The sequence below is a fragment of the Myxine glutinosa genome, chromosome 12 (assembly GCF_964187855.1).
Source record: "Myxine glutinosa chromosome 12, kmMyxGlut1.1, whole genome shotgun sequence".
In the NCBI taxonomy this organism is placed as follows: domain Eukaryota; kingdom Metazoa; phylum Chordata; class Myxini; order Myxiniformes; family Myxinidae; genus Myxine; species Myxine glutinosa.
The window spans coordinates 106,145,011-106,165,769 of NC_136272.1; the positions used below are offsets into that span (position 1 = coordinate 106,145,011).

At 47.6% G+C, this 20,759-nt stretch overlaps 1 protein-coding gene across 1 annotated transcript in view; it reads left to right on the plus strand.

Moving 5' to 3' along the window:
- TMEM131 (transmembrane protein 131) overlaps window positions 1-20,508 on the plus strand; it is a gene marked incomplete at its 5' end in the record, with an annotated part of 190,748 nt that extends 170,240 nt beyond the window's left edge. The window contains 4 exon segments of the mRNA XM_078766170.1: window positions 2,323-2,440; window positions 2,578-2,678; window positions 18,361-18,518; window positions 19,032-20,508. Coding sequence (XP_078622296.1) covers window positions 2,323-2,440; window positions 2,578-2,678; window positions 18,361-18,518; window positions 19,032-19,340 — 686 coding nt within the window.
- Window positions 20,509-20,759: the final 251 nt, after the last annotated feature.

Genomic DNA, 20,759 nt, shown 5'->3' on the forward strand with positions numbered 1-20,759 from the left:
TAAAAATGAAATTGAAGCAAAAACCAAATCCTAATTTGAGACGTCTCCACTCAGACACATGAAACAGACAGGGGGAAACAACAACAACATGCATTTTAAAGGCCATTTTCCCTGCTAGAGCGGGGGTTAGCCTTGCGGTCCCCATGACAATCTTCTCCATTTTGCCCTATTTTCTGCATCTCTCCTTGTTAACCCCCTTGCCCACATTTCTTCTTCCACCATCTTTAGCCAAGTCTTTCTCGGTCTTCCCCGTCCTCTACTTCCTTCTACATTCATTTCCATCACTCTTCTCAATCAGTCACTTTCATCCTTCCTCAACACATGACCAAACCATCTCAACCTGTTCCTCTTCACAGCATCAATCACCGGCTCTATTCCCATCATCTTTCGCAATTCATCATTTGTCTTCCTCTCTCTCAACGATACTCTGCACATCCGTCGAACCATTCGCATTTCCACCCTTTCCAACCTTCGTTGCTGCTCTACGTTCATTACCCATGTCTCGCTCCCATAAATCATAACACTTCTCACACATGCAGCATGCACCTTTCCCTTCAGCTTCAACGACACTCCCCTCATCATCAGCACGCCACTCAGTTCCCGAAACTTCTTCCATGCACATCTCACTCGAGCAACCGTTGCCGAGTCTGATCCACCTTCTCCATTCAGCATGTCTCCGAGGTAGCAAAATGTTTTCACACCTTCCAGCTTCACGCTGTCTCCAAGATCCAACTCAACATTTCCTCCATCTGCAGCTCCCTCTGTGCACACCTTACATTTGAATGTAGCTGCCACACTGGTTAATGACCCTCTCAAACCACTACATTTTTGATGAACCCACTCAGCGCACATTGTACATTGAATGGAGTTCACTCCGACACCCTTCCTACACACAGCACAGGGCCACTTCCCAGTTCTTTCCACCTCACCACATGCTTTACCACTTGCCATCACCTTCGTCTTTCCGATATTCACCTTCAGACCTTTTGTCTCCATACATTCCTTCCACGTGTTCATCTTTTCCTTCAGTCCATCCATACTTTCCGCAATCAACACCAGACAGGGGGAAAGATGAAAGAAAATAAAAAGGAAATCTTCCCTTTGATTTGGCACTCAGCTCTGGTCTCGACAAGTACTTTGGTGGGATCGGTTGCTGAGAGGACCGCGCGTCGAAGCGCCCGAACAATGGCACCAATCAATCGTGCCGGCACACCGAACCATGCAGCAGGCAGCCAAACGTTCCCCCGCTCGATTCCCGCCCCGTCAGCACAACCCGGTCCTTAGCTCCCTCGAAGAGCACCGAGGCAAACAACACCCCTGGCTCCAACGCTGAAAGGTTTTCTGGGCACCGAGCAGTTCTCAAACGCACACAATAAAACATGACCGCCCGCCACGAAGCCAGCACCAGAGAGATAAATTATGCGACCGTCCGATCCGATCGCGGGAAACAGAGAGAGCGAGAGGGAGGGACGCATCCTCCTTTTTCCCTCACTGACGTCACTCTTGACCAATCCTGATGTCCCATTACATCAATCATCCCATCTCCACAACCAATCATCCCCTCCGGGGCAGGGCCTCATGGCCTGCTTGACGCCCAATGACGAAGCTTGGGGTGTGGCCTGCCAGTAACGATCCTTCGAGGCGGAGTCTAGCCATCCATTGGGAATGTTCGGCTGGGCGGGGTTTACTTGCCGGTCGTAATGCCCAGGTACTGTCGGTGATTATTTTTGTTGTTGTAATAGCGGCCCTTTTTAGATGAAATAAAAACTTAGGGAAAATCACAGGGGGGGATTTACCCACTGGGGAAATTAACCTTAGAGACCTACCTAATTAGCATAGCTCCACCCCTCGTATGGAGACACATATACAATCTTATTCTCAACAGATTCCCTACTTATGTACATCAAGGGTTCTTCTTCGTGTCACACGGTCCATGCTAAACTATATATTGCTATCTCCACTACGGTATATCATCCCTACCCCCACAAACGTAACAATACAATATGAGCATGCACCCAACATCCAATGTGCGTATGCATCCAACATCCAATGTGAGCATGCGCCCAACATCCAATGTGAGCATGTGCCCAACAATCCAATGTGAACATCCACCCATCATCCAATACAGGTTTCCTTTGACTTGTTTGAAATAAATGTGACACGGTAAGTTTAAACCTGCTATGAAAGCGATTCAGTAATCTGTTTATACATTGTAGCCTGACTTGCCCCTTTCACTTTTCATAACCACTGTGTTTGTCATGCGATTCTCTGACAGGGAAGGGCACATTAGACATTGTATTCAGACAGTCTTATGCATCACAGGCCCCGAAGAACCAGTCAAGGCAATTCTGGAGAAAGCTAACTCGACCGGCAGTCTGAAGCTGAGTGAGCCATATGGCTATGGAGACGGGATTATTAAAGTGGATTCTGATCTGGCAAGGTATATGGCATGTTGGTAGGAATGAACTGCTTGCTTTGGTGACGGTGTTTGATGCTGGGCATGAAATGAGTTGCGTTGGGTACATACATGATCACCTTGTGTCTGGAATGATTTTTTTATATCTCTGTGCTTTGCAGTGTTGATCCCTGTGTTGAGAGTGTTTACACGACCTCTCCCCCTGCACCTTCCCCCACCTTCTCTGCCTTTGGTCCTTCAAACTCCTTTGACCTCACTGGTGGTAGGTCTTACAAGTAAAGCAACTTGTATGCGATCATCTTATTTTCTCATGAGCAGCTGAGTGCATTTCAATTGAGCTGTCAACATTGTTATTACATCCAATGCCTGTTGGCATTGTAATCCAATAATTGTAATCCTGATGTAATCCAATATTACATCCAATTGAACTTAAAATGCCTGTTGTTGTCTGTTGTTGTCAACATTGTTATTACCTTCGACAGAGGAGAGGATATTGCATTCGAGTCCGTTTGTTTGTCTGTCTGTCTCTCCACACAGAATAATTATGCTTTTCTCTGCAACTGTTGATCCGATTGATAGGAAATTATCACCATAGGTGCACCTCCTGTATAATTTTTTTAATGATAATTATGGTGTCATAAGTCACGTGGTACGGGCCCCATCTTGGAAAACCCGAAAATCTTTGCACCTATATCTCCGAAAGTGCTGCGTAGAAAGAATTGAGACATTGCTCATTGTAAAGAACTCTCCATGGGGAATACATATGTTAATGATGATGTCATAGGTGCCTCCATTATGATTTTATAATTCGACAAGTACAAAACTTCATCCGACCAAGATGAATTTTCTTGAGCGTCATCTGGGGATAAATTGGTGGAGAAAAAATAATAATGTCATCGGTCATATGGTTCGGCCGCCATATTTGTTTTTAACACAAAAGCCTAAAAAACCACTTAAAACCCTTTTTCTCCGAAACGGCTAAGCAGATTGAAACAAAACATTGCATGCATGATCGCATACCCATGACGAACAAAAGGTTCCCTGACTATGATTACATCGGTCTCATGGTTTAGGGGATGTGATTTTTTTTGAAGAATAAAACTTAAAGGCACTCCTCCAGAACGGCTGAACAGATTGAACGGAAACGTCACACATATGTTTCCCATGTCTTGCGTATACCATGCTGTCATTGAATAATTTATACGTCACATGGTTTGGTGGCCATATCAGGCCTGCGGATTTCACGGAAACGATCGTTACCGGTAGCGTGTCGGTAACGTGATAGCAAAAACACGGAACCGAAAGTACGTTTCCCATCGCAGAAAGGCAGTGTAAGGCAAAAAGATGTAGTATTTACCTTCACGTGTGATTTTCAGCTAACTATTTTAGAAGTTGAGTTTTATTTCCAACAAAATTCGGCCGGCAAAGCAGATAGCATGTAGTTTCCCACATTCAGGTTCGCGATATGACTTCCGCTTTGATGGACATGCGCATTGCGCATCGGTCTAAATCACAGACTTCCTTTTCAAAATGGCATCCGTTGCTAAGCGAAAAAACCCCGAAAATGTCGCCTTAAAAACATTATGAAAATGGTCATTCGGTGACGATTTTGAAGCGGAATGCGATGGGGAAGGCTTGGTCACATTGCTTCGCTGCAAAGTATGTGCTACTCATTAACAGACAGCGTGTCGGTAACGTGATAGCAAAAACACGGAACCGAAAGTACGTTTCCCATCGGTTTTTTTTTTTTTTTTTTTTTGTATACTGAATCGAGGCTCGTGAAAGAGTTAACATTTACTTCACAAACAAATCGACCAGACAAACAAAATACACAAAAAGAGGGAGCGGAAGACAAGATGGGGAGAAAAGGGGAAGCACACAAACACAACATCCGAGAGCAGGGAGATGTGTGGAAGGGAGAGGGCCCGGGGGAGGAGGCATGGGAAGGGGGGGGGGGGGGAGGGAGAAGTATAAAGCACAAGGACACCAAGGACTTCCAGGACAGAAGTTGGTATTTCAAAAAGGGGAATTGGGGTGAAATTAGCGGGGGTAGAAAAGATCAAGGTTTTGGATGGGGGAAGATAAGAGATAGTGGTGAACAGCTGTTTTAAAGACTTGGAGGGTGGAGTGGGATTGAAGAGAGTGAGGGAGTTTGTTCCAGAGGCGGGGGAAAAGAGGAATGAAGGAGTGAAGGTGAGCAGAGAGTCTTGATTTTGGCAGTTTAACCAAAAGAGGGTTGCAGGCAGATCTTGTGCGACCTGTAGGAATATTTGCGGGACAGAGCTCAGAGAGAGCTGGGGGGGCAAGGCCAGAGAGGAGTCGGGAGAAGACAGAAAGACCACCAACCTGCCTGCGGTGAGTGAGTGAGAGGCCCTTGGAGTTAGCTTCATCGCGGGAGATTCCAATGATTCTGAATGCTTTGGTTTCAACAGCGCAAAGGCGAGCTAGGTGTGAGGCAGGAGCACCAGCCCAGAGGGGAGAGCAGTATTCCATTGAGCTGCGGAAGAAAGCCTTGTATGTGGTGAGGAGCTCAGGTGTGCCAAGGAAGGACTTCGCACGACGGAGGATGCCCAGTCGGCGACTGGCTTTGGAGGCCAGATTTGAAATGTGGTTTTTCCAGGAAAGATCATGGCAGATAGTGAGACCCAAAAGCTTGAGTGACAGAACTTATTGGAGAGGATTATTCAGAAAGTGGATGGGAGGGTTGTCCAGTCGGTCTTTTCGGAGAGACATCGTAAGAGTGTGAGATTTGTCAGGATTGAAAGACATGTTCCACTTGTTTGCCCAGTCTGTGATTTTGTCAAGGTCTGCAGAGAGTGAGGAGGCTGCAGACTGCCGATCTGAGGGATGAAGAATGGAGCGACAGAGAGTAGAGTCGTCAGCAAAGAGATAGAGAGGATTTTCAAGAGAGTCAGAGAGATCATTGATGAAGACCAGAAAAAGCACAGGGCCCAAAACACTGTCTTGGGGAACTCCAGCCTGAACAGGAAGAGGAGATGAGAGAAACCCATTCAGGGCCACACGTTGACTACGACTAGAGAGGAAGTCCGCCAGCCATGCGTGGAGATTTCCATGGATAACCAAAAGAGGAGAGTTTGGTGAGCAGAGCGGGGTGCCAGACTGTATCGAAGGCACGTGATATGTCAAGGGAGACTGCTCTAATTTCCTGTTTGGCATTGAGGACCTCCATCCATTGTTGAGAAAGCAGAAGCAGCATGTCCAGAGTGGAGTGTCCAGGTCTGAAACCAAATTGATGATCAGAGACCAAGCCATTGGAGAAGAGGAAAGATTTCATATCTGAAGCAATGATGGATTCCATGACCTTGCTGATAATTGGGAGAAGGCTGATTGGTCTGTAGTTGCTGGGATCTGTTTTTGCACCTTTTTTGTGCAAAGCGGTGATGTTGGCAGATTTCCAAGCAGATGGAAGATGACCTTGAGCAAAAGAGAGGGTGAAGAGAACAGAGAGAGGGAGTGAAAGAGCGGAAGAACATGATTTTAGGACCCGTGGGCTGATGCCGTCAGGTCCAGTTGCAGAATCAGAGTCGAGGGTTGACAGACACTTTTCCACCTTGTCAGGAGGAAAGGACACAGAGTCCAGGAGCAGCTGGGTACGACTGGGTACGGTGGGTACAGAGAGGGATGGGTTTGGGACACAAGATTTAGAGGCAAACACAGAGTTGAGGCATTCGGCTTTTTCACGTGCGGAGTCAGCCGTGTGGCCATTTAAGGTGAGGGAGGGGATGGAGGGGGAACAAACACCAGAAACAGATTTTACCAGACGCCACCAGGATTTGGAAGAGGGAGACAGATAAGAGAGTTCGGTCCTGAGGACGGAGAGATATTGTTTCCTGGCTCTCCTGAGGGTGGACACACACTTGTTTCGGGCTTTGTGAAAGGAAATGAGATTTCCTTCCGTTGGATTTGCTTTCCAGGAGACGAAAGCAAGTTGTTTCTGGGCAATAGCCTCACCACAAGATTCCGTGTACCATGGACGGGAGGAAGGGTATGACAACTGAAGACGAGAAGGGATAAAACTGTGCATGAGAGAGAGCAATTTACTTTGGAAGAATTCCCAGGATGAGTTGATGTCAGAGGCAGTAGAGATGGGAGACCAGTCCAGATGATTGATGGCTGCTTGAAGACCGTGCCAGTTGGCCTGAGTGAAATGCCAGACTCGTCGACGCTGAGGAGGCTCTCTGAAAATGGTCACTTATCGGTCACAATCGGTTCCCATAAACTTAAATCACGGAACCGAAAAACGGTTACCGATGAGATCTGAAATCCCCAGGCCTGCCATATTGGATTGAACGACGATCTTTAAAAATTTATATCTCTTGAACTGCTTCATTGACCGATGTGAGACTTCAAAGTAATGTAGTAGTCATAAATCAGAACACGTGTTTAAAATTTCAGTACAATTGGTCTTACGGTCTGTCAGCCAGAAGTTATTGTTTGATGAAGAAACTCTACTATATTCTCTTCAGCAATGTGAGTTTTCAATATATTGTTACGGATCTCGGACGTCGGCGCTCCCCTTATCAAGGGGGGGTTAATCCCCTTGTCTTGTTATCTGGCCGACCCGGGTCCTGGGGGTTATAACGTTCCTTCCGGTCGGTGGTAAGTCGGGTTGTTGGTCGAGTCTTAGTCCAATTACCTAAGTACTAGCACCGGCCGTAAAGCAAAGAGATAACTCCCGCTCGAACCACGGATATGATGGAAAATGCCGAGCGGATAGCAATCCGCGATCCGAGCCGTTAACAAAGTGACTAGACCCGATTATAGCGGTTCCGATCGTGCCACATTTACCCAATGGAAGAAAAGACGGATGCGATCGGATAAGAGGAAACCAAGAAAGAACAAGGCAATTTATTACAAATATACAGAAAGCAGAGGAAACAAAAGAATGTATAGGATAGGAAGAGGAAGAAGCAGAACACAGGGCAGTCTTAAAACAGTTTTATCCTTAATACCCAGGACAAACATACACACTCACACGGGGATTATACATGGTTTATGGAACAGGTAGAGGGTCCGGCGATGGTGTGCAGGCTCCGGTCCAGCGGCGAAACCCGGCAGGCAGCTCTGCGTGTAGTTGAGCGCAACCGGACAGTTTTATATAGCGGGGGGAAGCTGGTGTCCTGTGTACGTAATATGTGCACACTTGTGCCAAACGCCCTCTCTCCAAAGTCCTCCTTTGATAAAGGTGCGCTCTCCCAATTGTCCAATGCACCGCACATTTCCCAGTGAGTCCTTAACAAGCGCTGCCGTATCTCTCCTTCAAGCCAATGCAATGTGCTCGCTGGCAAGTTCTTTGATCGGTGCACTCTCCCGACCAAGTCCGAGTTCTGCGCACCAATCCTTCTCCGCGTAAGTCCTCCTACAACGCGCGCGCCTCCAACAAGTCCCCTCCGACAAGCGCTTACAACTCCTGTGAAAGGGCTTTGCGCTCGCTTATATAAGCTAACCAAGCGATCGCTCCGCCAGCCCAAAGCCACGCCTGTCGGCGATGTCACTTCGACCCTGGTTGGCTGGTTAGGGCTTACCGGCTCCGCCTTTGACGGCTGAATGACGTGGCCACACCTTCTTCCTGGCGTTCCGCCCCCTTTCTCGGGCCTCACCTTATGGCTTATGGCGGCGTTTGGACGGAAGCCCAGCGAGGCTGCGAACGCTGCTGGCAGAGGCGCGTAACAATTTGGGAGGGGCCATGCGCAGATTGGAGGGTGCGTAATGGTGTCGCTTGGAGAGGGAGGTTGCAAACTGAACGGAATGGGGCCCTACTTCTTATTTGATTGACACAACGCAGATTCAACTATTGGAAACACGGCCTTATCTAAAACACATACTAATGAAATAACTGGAATCCTATGGTGAACTACGTGTTGCTTGTGGACTAACTAGGGGTGCCACCTTTAACCTTTAATAATGTCATATTTACAAGAGTGTGGGTTCTCAAAACCGCAACACTGCACCCCCCCCCCCCCCCCCTTTAGCCAGGCTCGTCCCGAGCTGAAACAAAAGCATCTTTTAAATTAATGTGACACTTCGGTGTGGTTACCCTCTACTTTTAACCTACTACCCTGAGTGTGACAGTTTTAACACTAGATATGTCCCCCCTGCTGCGTTGCGTCCTATCTAACTGACTCACGCCCACAATTAACTGAATTACGGAATGGTCCTCAAACTACACATAAAGCCGGTGGGGAGCATTATTTACAAGACACTAATAATTTGATTATTTACAAAACTAGAACCCAGGACCTGTCTTTTGTGTGAAAAAGAGAAGATGTTTTGATAAGAGGAAATGCCATTGCCATGCACTGCACCGATACACCATACCCATATGTACCAATATGCACCATAATAAAAAAATGTTCCAAAAAGCACCATCATGAAAATGCACCAAATATTTCAAAAATAATAAAATGATGAATGATGTCTTCTTGCTTCTCTGCTGGGCTGATGCATCTTGGCTTGATCTTCTTGCTTGATGTTGTTTCAATTAATAAAAGGGGCACACACCACGTCCGCTTTTTTATTTGTGGCCAGCAGGGCCAACTCAGGTGGTCCACTGCTGGGCATAGATGCCACTTAAAACAGTGGTCCGCAAGCCAGATACCGCTGGCAACAATGGTCGGTCCCAGCAGAGGGGCCAGGCCACAGAACGTGTGGTCCATAAGTGGTGCCAGGCCACAGAACGTGTGGTCCATATGGTGCATCAGTGCAGGCAGGAGGCAGCAAGGGTGCGGGCGCACAATCCAGGGCACCTGCACACTCCCCTCGGACACAAAAGAACATGGTCCATGAGTGGGGAAGGAAGATAAAGCAGATTAGCGGGGCAAGGGCGCAAGGGTACACATAAAAACACGGCAATGTGACATGAAGGGCGCGGGGAGCGAGCTGAGAAAGCTCGTCCCTAGCGTTCCTCACCCCCCATGTCACCTACCCTCCCCTTGCCCCTACCCCGTATTTACACAATTTACAAATTTACCAATCCGTCTCTACTGTCACGTCCCCCATATCTCCCCTAATGCCAAATTCGTTACCAATCCCTCCCGAGAAGGAAGGGATGGAATACATACAATGTCTCCCCCACGTCAAGATGCGTCTCACATTCCAAATGTTTGCAAAACATGGTGTGGAGTCCTACCACCCTCGGTGAGTGGATGCGGATGGTGCGAAGAGATGTTCCTCCGATCTATCTTCTAAATGACATTAACTCTTTAAACTACCCGGGGTCTTGCCCTGCCAATCCATTGGCCACTTTACACTATGCAGTTCTAAAAACCAATTCCCATTGACCCACCCTGTTGTGCCCTACGAATTTGGGGTCTCACTCCCCCGATTTTTCTATACTGTGCCCTCGCACAATTTTGGGGCTGGGTCGTGTGGCTCTCCTAGCAGGTCCTACTTACCTGCGCATCTCCGCCACTGAACCTCGCCACCCGAGCTTGCCTAGCTACTTCACACTTCCCTAACCTACCTGGGGAAGGCCCTCCCTGGCGCTTACCCCCTCGATGCCCTCTCTGGCATTGGGCTACCCGGGTCCTTCCTCTGGATCCTCGGGCCCCGCTGAACTCTACACAACACTACCTGGCTCCCAGAGCCTACCTGCGGCCTCACCTGGCCGACAGACTACCAGTGGCGGAGTGCTCAACCAACCATATGCACTAACAGGCTCACACGCCCAGCCATTCCATACACTTATGCACCCATCCAAGCAGTACTCTGCTACTATCCGCACCACAGATGTCAATATCCAACCAACATTTTCCTACTCCCTCTACCTAACTTTAACCTACCCTCCCCGGGTACTCGTGAAGGGGTCCATCCTTCCCCCATCCACTCCTTCGCACCATGCACTCCACTCCACTCATCCCACAATACTCACTCCACACCAGTTATTCCACACAACCCTTCTCCACTTGCACACCATGCAAGTCAATGCACTTAACACAATGACACACATCCTCAATACTCCATCCATACACTTTTACACACACACACATCGCTCTGAGCATTGCCTCATGCACTCAAATTTTCCCATGCTCAATTCCTCATTTCACCAGCACGACCAAGAACTTCCATACGCAATGCCTCATTTCATCCGAGACCTCAAGCTCATACACACAGCATCATTTAAACTAACTACTCCCTTCTAATACTAGTGCTCCCCGTCATCCCTTATACTAAGCACTCCCTCGTCATTATCATCCAACTACTCTACTCTACGTCCCCACTACTTGTACAATTGTCACTACTTACATCTCAGTCTCCTAAAGTCATTTCTAGATCCTAACATTATCCTAGCCCACCCTGGCTAGCTCTCACCGCCAAACCCCATAAAACTATAGCTCCTTTGCCGCAAAATGGATGTGAGGGATGGTAGAGCTACCATCCCTCTACATCACTATCGCCATCACTACTACCAACTGTCCACTACTCTCGAGCCTCTCGTGCGGGAATACATTCTCACAGCTCGGCTTTGAAAAAACCGAGCAATGTATGCGGATGGTCAGTCTCCTGTAGGTTGGGTCCTTCCGGCATTTTCGACTCTGGGGAGGAGGCATACTCGGGCCAATGTTCCAAGGTCCATCCCGGCGCGGGGCCCTGCGGTCTCCGGCCCGATGACCCAACCTCGCCCGGTCGGAGCACCCGCCCCCACTAGGGGGCGAAGGTCCGACCCGGCCTTTCTCCCCCGGAATCGTGCCGCTCGTCGCTACGACGCAGCACCGACCATACAGGGCAAAGCCCGGCCCGAATCGTGCATATGCAGGAGGAGCTCCCCTTGCAGGAGCGCCGCGGCAATGATCCCCGCCGGCCCCCGCAGCACACAACGCACCACGCCCCGAGAGCTCCCGTCGGCTACCCGTCAGCCTAACCGCTGCCCCGGTCAGCGTCGATGCTCGACTCGCATGCTCACACCACGCGTTCCTTTTCCCACTCGCACATCCCATACACTCCACACACTTCGTCACCGCACTCGCTCGTGCATACCCTTCCGTTCCACACTTCGTTAACACATCCCCGCGCACACCCTGGCGCTCTCACACTACTCGCACACCCCGTTACATCCTCTGTAACAATCATGGGTGTGCACTCCTTTGCTGCACACACACTCAGCGCACACCTATCCACGGGTGTTGCAATCCCCTGCTGCACACCCAATCACGCGCTCTGGTGTGCATCCCCGCACACTCTCCACAACCAACTCAGGTGTGCATCCTCGCACACTCTCTCCATCCATCTCACTCTCTGTATCACACTCACCCTCACACATACACTCCCTTGTGCATTCTCCCTCGCTCTCGGTTTCATACTCGCGCTCCAGCGCCATTCGCACACGCGCGCCATTTCCATTCACCCAGCGCACCACGGACCTTCTACGAACGCCCGGGTGACGTCGCGATCCCAAGCGCGCGAAAAATCCTTTCGTGCCATATACAGCCCGACTCACCTTGGTGCTTCCTCTTCTTCGCTCCACCACCTGCAAACTTTCCATTTGGTTATGCAGCACGACATCATGATGTGAACACCGACTTTGTACAATTTCCATCTCCTCCTTCCGCGAGTGCTTTTCTAAGTCCGGCGTCTTCTTAATCCCAATTTGCACTATTTCTTCGATTTTCTTTTCTTTTCCCTCGACGACCGCTGGTGCTAATAAAATAAAATTCTCTAATTCAGCGGTCGTCGGCTTCTCTATTCCCCGAGTCGCGATTTATATTCCAGTCCACGTGACTTCACTTTGCTCTAACTCGCTTAACCCGCGCTCCTCAAGCCGCGCTACCCCCGCAACCTTTCCGCCTGACCCGCGGTCTCTGTCCTTCCCCAATGCTCTTATTTCTTACTGGGCTTCCTCCCTCGCTAACCCCTCGTTTATTTCCTTCATTTGGCCATTCACGTCCTTCAACTGGCCCCCCTAATTTGCTCTCTAATCCCCCCAATTTGACGTCTAACCACCCAATTTTGCTGTCTAATGCCCCAATTTGGTTTCCCACTTGCTCACTATTGGCCCTCATTTCTCCCATCTCCTTACTCAATCCCCCAATTTGGCTTCCCAATTGCTCTCCCATTGTTTTCAAAATTATTTATTTCCCGGGTTGTTTTTATCACCGTTACGCCTTGCTTCGTCCCTTAATTCTCTCATTTCCTCCCTCCTTTTATCATTGTCGCACTTTGACTCTGCCATGTATTCGCTGAATCGTGCCATGAACTGCTGCAGGTCAAAGGCCGCTGGTACAGCGGTTCGGCTCTCGCCGCCATGTGCGAGGCGCCGCCATTTTGTGCGCCTGCAACCCCCTAGTGCCGCACCCTCATTCCTTTCCTCCTCCATCTCTCCCAATTGTTCTTCCCTGGGGTCCTGGGTTAATTCTAACCCCTCTTTGTCTACCTCCTCATTTACCCCCACTGGCATCCGATCGCCTTGGTTATCCATGGCACGATTCAAATTTAGATGTTGTACAGGATGCTGGGAGGTGTGACGATTTTCAGAAAACTCGTACACTTATTTTTAGTCGAAAATTTTTGTTTTTAAAGACTACATATATAATGCCATTTAATACACTGTAACAAAGACATTTAAAAAATGTAATTCATGTTTGAATTGGGTATAACAATGCAAGTGGGGGGTATAGCGCATGCGTGATGGCTGTTGGTTACTCGTTGTTAGGCGCCATTTCAGTAGCCATGGAGCTGTGGACGATTGAACATCGCGTCTTTGTTGTTGAGACGTTTATTCAAACGGGTAGTTCGGTGGTGCTTGCACAGCGCAGATTTCGTACTCACTTCAATGTTGGTCGACGTGGCGCCGTTCCGTCTCGAAACAATATTGAAGTGGGTAAAAAACTTCAGGACAACTGGATCTGTGAGGCCGGGAGTAGCTCGGGGAGGTGATCGAACCGTTAGGACCCCGGAAAACATCGAAAGGTTTCGACAAGCTGTGGAGGCCAGCCCTCGTCGGTCAGCGGTACGGCACGCTCACGCTCTACGAATGTCCGACAGATCAGTTCGTCGAATTTTGCACTTGGACCTTCATTATCACGCGTACAAAATCATGGTGGTTCAAGAACTGCAGCAGAATGATTTCGTACGGCGGTTTACGTTTGCAGAAAGAATGCTGGAACTGCTGAGGGATGACACTGTTCTTATCATGAGTGATGACTGATGAGGCGCATTTTCACTTGTCGGGAAGTGTAAACAAGCAAAATTCCCGATATTGGTCAGCAACAAATCCGCGAGAACTCCATCAAAGACCCTTGCACTGCGAGCGAGTCACTGTGTGGGCCGGAATAGGCCGATTCGGCATAATTGGGCCTTATTTTTTCAAGGAAGGCGGACGCACTGTGACAGTCAACTCACAACGTTATGTTACGATGTTGCGAGAGTTCTTACTGCCTGAATTGAGACGACGTCGCATTGACCTCCCTACAGTTTGGTTTCAGCAAGATGGGGCTACTTGCCATACCTCAAGAGAATCAATGGCCTTATAAAGAGAACATTTTCCAGGGCACCTCATTTCAATCCGTGGGGATGTGGAGTGGCCCCCTCGATCGCCCGATCTTTCACCCTGTGACTATTTTTTATGGGGTTACCTGAAAGCTAAGGCTTACATTGAAAAACCACACACTCTTGAGACCCTTTCAGATGCCATCACCAGAGAAATTCGAGCTATTCCACTTGCCATGGTTGAAAGGTCTATGGACAACTTTTCTGCGCGTCTGCAAGAATGCTTGGACAAGAACGGCCGCCATTTAGATGATGTCATTTTTCAAACATGAATTACATTTTTAAAATGTCTTTGTTACAGTGTATTACATGGCATTATATATGTAGTCTTTAAAAAAAAAAAAATTGAAATTAGACTAAAAATAACTGTGTACGAGTTTTCTGAAAATCGTCACACCTCCCTGACGGACCCTGTATAAAATTTCAGCCGCTGGAAATATTGACCAAATTTTTTCACAGAATATAAAAATTTGGTTCGGGTCCAAATCCCACTCCTGACACCAGTTGTTACGGATCTCGGACGTCGGCGCTCCCCTCATCAAGGGGGGGTTAATCCCCTTGTCTTGTTATCTGGCCGACCCGAGTCCTGGGGGTTATAACGTTCCTTCCGGTCGATGGTAAGTAGGGTTGTTGGTCGAGTCTTAGTCCAATTACCTAAGTACTACTACCGGCCGTAAAGCAAGGAGATAACTCCCGCTCGAACCACGGATATGATGGAAAATGCCGAGCGGATAGCAATCCGCGATCCGAGCCGTTAACAAAGTGACTAGACCCGATTATAGCGGTTCCGATCGTGCCATGTTTACCCAATGGAAGAAAAGACGGATGCGATCGGATAAGAGGAAACCAAGAAAGAACAAGGCAATTTATTACAAATATACAGAAAGCAGAGGAAACAAAAGAATGTATAGGATAGGAAGAGGAAGAAGCAGAACACAGGGCAGTCTTAAAACATTCTTATCCTTAATACCCAGGACAAACATACACACACACAGGGATTGTAGATGGTTGATGGAACAGGTAGAGGGTCCGGTGATGGCGTCCAGGCTCCGGTCCAGTGGGGAAACCCGGCAGGCAGCTCCGCGTGTAGTTGAGCGCGACCGGACAGTTTTATATAGCGGGGGAAAGCTGGTGTCCTGCGTACGTAATATGTGCACACTTGTGCCAAACGCCCTCTCTCCAAAGTCCTCCTTTAATAAAGGTGCGCTCTCCCAATTGTCCAATGCAACGCGCGTTTCCCAGCGAGTCCTTAACAAGCGCTGCCGTATCTCTCCTTCAAGCCAATGCAATGCGCTCGCTGGCAAGTTATTTGATCAGCGCACTCTCCCGACCAAGTCCGAGTTCTGCGCACCAATCCTCCGCGTAAATCCTCCTACAACGTGCGCGCCTCCAACAAGTCCCCTCCGACAAGCGCGCCTCCAACAAGTCCCCTCCAACAAGTCCCCTCCGACAAGTGCGCCTCCAACAAGTCCCCTCCAACAAGTCCCCTCCGACAAGTGCGCCTCCAACAAGTCATGTGAAAGGGCTTTGTGCTCGCTTATATAAGCCAACCAAGCGATCGCTCCGCCAGCCCAAAGCCACGTCTGTCGGCGATGTCACTTCAGCCCTGGTTGGCTGGTTAGGGCTTACCGGCTCTGCCTTTGACGGCTGGATGACGTGGCCACACCTTCTTCTTGGCGTTCCGCCCCCTTTCTCGGGCCTCACCGCGTGGCTTATGGCGGCGTTTGGACGGAAGCCCAGCGAGGCTGCGAACGCTGCTGGCAGAGGCGCGTAACAATTTGGGAGGGGCCATGGGCAGACTGGAGGGCGCGTAATGGCGTCGCTTGGAGAGGGAGGTTGCAAACTGAACGGAATGGGGCCTACTTCTTATTTGATTGACACAACGCAGATTCAACTATTGGAAACACGGCCTTATCTAAAACACATACTAATGAAATAACTGGAATCCTATGGTGACCTACGTGTTGCTTGTGGACTAACTAGTGGTGCTACCTTTAACCTTTAATAATGTCATATTTACAAGAGTGTGGGTTCTCAAAACCGCAACAATATCTATTAATTATGTGCCGTTTGAAGTCAGTGGCATCCTGTCTATTAATTACATATGTCTATTATGTACTATCAGAATGTACCTTTTGACTCTTTGGACTGCTGAGACCCATTGGACCTTTAAAGAACCTTTAAGATCCCTTAAGACCACTAAGACCCCAACATACCCGTAAGATCCTTAATTACCATAAAGAACCAGAGGACCCAAAAGATCCCGGGGACTCAAAAGAGCCTTAGAACCCTGATGACCCAAAAGACCCCGAGGACAGCCTCATAAAAAAATATATAGTCGGACCCCGCTATTCGTGGTTCCGCTATTCGCGGTTGATAAAATGCGACCTGTTTCTCTATTCGTGGAAGAGTGTCCTGCAAATTCGCAGTTTTTTTTTTGTTCTATTTGTGGCCGTGGTCCGCAACTTCTCGGTTTTCAGGGGCGCAAAAAATTTCACGAGCCGCTAGCTTGACACATTGATAAAACCCAGCTTTCACCAGCCATGCATAAAGCAACTGGACATACGCAAAATAACGTCTTCTATGAACCGTGAGCATGGCCTGCTTCTACATTCACTGCTGTGTGCTTTGCGTTTTCATGACTTTCGCGGCTGTGAATTTTAGCCGCACTATAATGGAGAGCTTCACTTGGATGTTCCACCAGCTGCATAACACGTCATCCTCGTGAGTTACTGTACAGAATGAAAACACTCCACAGTATCTATTAGTGCAATTAGCTGTCTCCCTTTTCCCCCATTGGAACTGTCACGGCATGCAATTCACAGATTTTTATCGACATCCACGGGATTTGCCTCGCCATTTCCGTGACTTTCATCGACCTTTGCAGATTATGGTCGACATTCTCGGGATTTGCCCCACCATTTGCAGATTTTGCCTTGCCATTTGCGGTTTGTTCCTCTATTTGTGGATTTTCACGACTCAGGAACCTATCCCCCATTTTTCCATTGAAACAATGCCCTGCTATTCGCGGTTTTGCAATTCGTGGATTTTCCAGGAATGTATCCCCCGTGAATAGCGGGGTCCGGGGTATTTAAAATAGAATACTGAATTCAGTTTTATAAAGAGGACGTAATTTGTCACGCTTGTCTGATGAAAGTGGGGTTGTACAAAATAATGAAAGAATGTACAAAAACACCCCGCAAAATACACCTCACAAACACATCCTGGTGAGGGTCTGTAATTTCTGATTGCTCTTTCTTGGTATTATTATATTGTGCATGTGTATAATAATAATTAATTATTTTGGTGTTAAACCTTTGATTTCGCAAGTAACAAACAAACAAACAAACACAGACAGATGGACGGGTTTAAAACATAACCTCCGTCCACCTTTGGTGGCAGTGGTAATTAAACTTTGTATATGCAATCAACAGGAGGAGATGCATGAAATATGTAGATTTATCTTTTTTTAAATGTTGAAATATGTAGATTTATCTTTGGATTTGACCCAAGGAGTAGGGGCTTGAGGTGATGGGGGTCAAAATGGGGGGAAAAATTTTTCAGCTCAAAATTTAATATTCGATCAACTCTGGTGGAACTTTTTGCCATCTTTCTAATTTGCTTTACTTAGGTGGCAAGTGTGGAAATTTGCTATAGCGTGCCATTGACCACTCCAGTAGTATTTATGATCCACCGCTCCCCATTGCTAGACTTTATGTACAATCAGTTTCACTGCTGTATTTTCTTCACTCTTCATCATCTTTGGACACCTGTTCTTACTTGTTTTTCCACGTGTTATTTATCAGCTGATCATTTAGTTACTTTGTTTACTTTGCATCGTTTTGATTCTACATTTTGTCACTTGCAGTAAATTCCATAACACTCGTAGTCATTACATATATCAGCTTTAACTGCAGGGGCAGGGGTCATTTTTTGGGTTCAAAGGTAGCACGCTTGCCTTTGAGCTTTTGAGGCTGGGCTTGATTTTCGACCTGAATACAGTATAAACTGTCTGGTGCTTCACAGGATGATAGGTGCACCATCTGTCTGATGGGTGTTAAGCTTGGTGTCCTGTCCACTAACATTAGCTGGTGGACACTAAGACCCCACATCGTCTTTGGCAGAGTAGGTGAACTATAGCTGGCACCCTGAACAAATTAAAAATTCCTGCTCAAATCACCTTCAATCGAATGTCAGGCCTGGCTAGCTGGCTCATGAAAGACGGGCCAATAACTATCCCCACCCAACCATACAGGAAGGTGGAAATAATAGGGTCTGAGTTGTACTTGGGTCATTTGGTGTCTTTATCTTGATACCACCTCTTCTACAAGTTTTTCTAGATTCACAATGAAAAAAAGAAACTTGTATTTTTGAGTTTCCATATTTTGTTTTATACATTTGGTTTGCTTGATTTTGACCATGAGTTTTGACCTCTGCAGAAGTGTTCGGGCCACGTGTTCGCTCGGGCTCTGGACAACGGGACATGGATGCCACCCGCAACTGGCCACCCAACTTCCTATCTCCATGGATACAATCTCAGCCTCTTCCTCGCAGCACCTGGTCCTCTGGCAGTGTACCCACTAGTCCCACATCCTCGGTATGCTCCATCTTCTGAATATTTCTCCTCCACCCAAACACTCCCCTCCACCACTCCTCCCCCCACCCTCCTCTCTCCCCCCACCTGCCCAAACCTCTACAGCTTCTGCAGGAGATCATATGAGCAAGTCATTACTTTATGCATCAACTTTAACTGTCAATGTATCGTTTAGCTCGACACTGAATCTGAAACAGAGGGTGAGGTGATACTCCTCCCTTATCAGGATGTGAAAATTAAATCTTTTTTTTTTTTTTTTTTAACATAACAGGCATTTGGTATAGGCCTCCACTGGCCCTGCAGGTACTTAACAGATTTTAAACATTAATGTCGCCACTCAGCTTCAGTTCCATCCGTTCTCATTCTGAAATGTTTCTTGAATGTGCATGACTTTGTCATGGAATACTTGTATTTTGATGGATATATGTAAGTCCTCATGAATGTTTGAACTAATAATTGTTACACAAGGGAAATTATAACTTTTCTAATCCTCATTGTTGTCTTTGCTGTTTGCAGCCATTCCTGCAGCTCGGAGTACAAAGCACAGTTTGGTCTCATCCATTCAACTCCATTTGGTCCGTTCCCTGTGACAGGGCTCCTTTTGGCATGCCCTGTCCTGTGACCCCGGTTCCGGGCACGCCCATCACTCCAACGAGCTGCAATGTCATCCGGGGCTCCGGATGTGGTAACCCTCCCATGACGTCACCCGTTCAGCAAAGTGGCATTTACAACCCCTTCGACTGTATCGAGCTCGACATGATCTGGCGCCCCTCGCCTGTTCGCCAGCACAGCGTGCAGCAGCCATGGCATGGGGATAGTATGTAGACAGACACCTACCAATTGTTAGAAAGGGAGGTTTTGGGAACAGGGTTTGAAGGTTTCTATCCAGCTGTTAAAAAAAATAATAAAAAGCAGCCCTAATGTGGTTTACACCTGACTTGCATAATTTTGCTTTCCTGGAAAAACTCCTTTCCTCAAAACTAACTTCCAACTTTGTTTTGATTTGGTCATGAATGAGGACATTGTGTGGGGGGAGGGGGAGGAAGGAAAATTGGACATCGGGACTTTTTATTTCTGATTTTAAATAAAATTCTCCACTATTAAAGCTCCCTTTTTACGTTTTGTTTTTACTTTTTTTTTTTTTCCTTTCACTTCAGCATGCCCAACAGGTGTGTAATCTTAACATGGGCAGAGGAGCAGAATGTTTCCGTCTACCCCCTTATTTCCCCAAAGTGTTCACACACGGGCTCTGATTTGTTGCATATCCCACCAGCATTCTCAGTGCAGCAGATCAAGCTACCCCGCTTATTTTATGTTATTTCTTGAGGAGATTGATGAGGGTGGAGTGAGGGTGAATTGGTTTCTAAATGCCCCCAAATTCATCTCAATACATGCGACTCTTCCTCTCCCCCCACATAAAAAATTAATCCCCCTCACCCTCAAAACCTCCTCCAATACCACCTGCGCTTTGGTTCTTCAAGTGACATAGGTTTTATCTATTTGGCTCTTTCAGAGGTTCTCACCAAGCAGCGCATTTGTGGATAAGTTTTGGTTTGGTGGCCAAGAAGAGAGAAAGCCATTGCTCGATAGAGCAGGGGCATATCTGAGCATCCGAAGCCATCGGCAATGCCACTGATCAGTGTTAAGGCTGCCACACAGCCACACACATCACGCTCAAAACACCTGGATGCTCAGGAAATTTGTTAACACGCAGGTTGCCTGTTCTGACATGGTGCTTTTTGAAAAGAACCCTGTTGTTTTGGAAGTTGTATTTGTTTATTGGCCGATTCGTAGAGCATCATCTCTAAACTTCTAAAGGTGGTGTTCAGAAATGGGTGGTGGTGTGAGGTTGACCATCTAGCCCACACCACTTGCCCTGATGTTGGGTGAGGTTTGAGCCTGTACTGGGTGATGCATCATTACCCCAACTGTTGAAACGTACCTTTTGGTTGCACTTTTTCGAAAATAAAGAAATTTTTCAAGAAAATCTCAACTGTGTACTTCTGTTGTTTTTAGACAGAATTATCATGCATGCAGAAAACGAAAGTCTGAAGAAGTCAACCATGCTAGGTATGGTTAAGGGAAGAAGAGGAATACCTTGTATGGACTGGATGGATGGCGTAAAGGCTACAACTAATCTTTCCCAGCCAGAGCTTTGGGAAGTAGTGCAAGATAATGATGTTTGGACATATCTGGTCATGATTGTCACCAGTAGTTGGACACAACTTGACGGAACTAGATCGA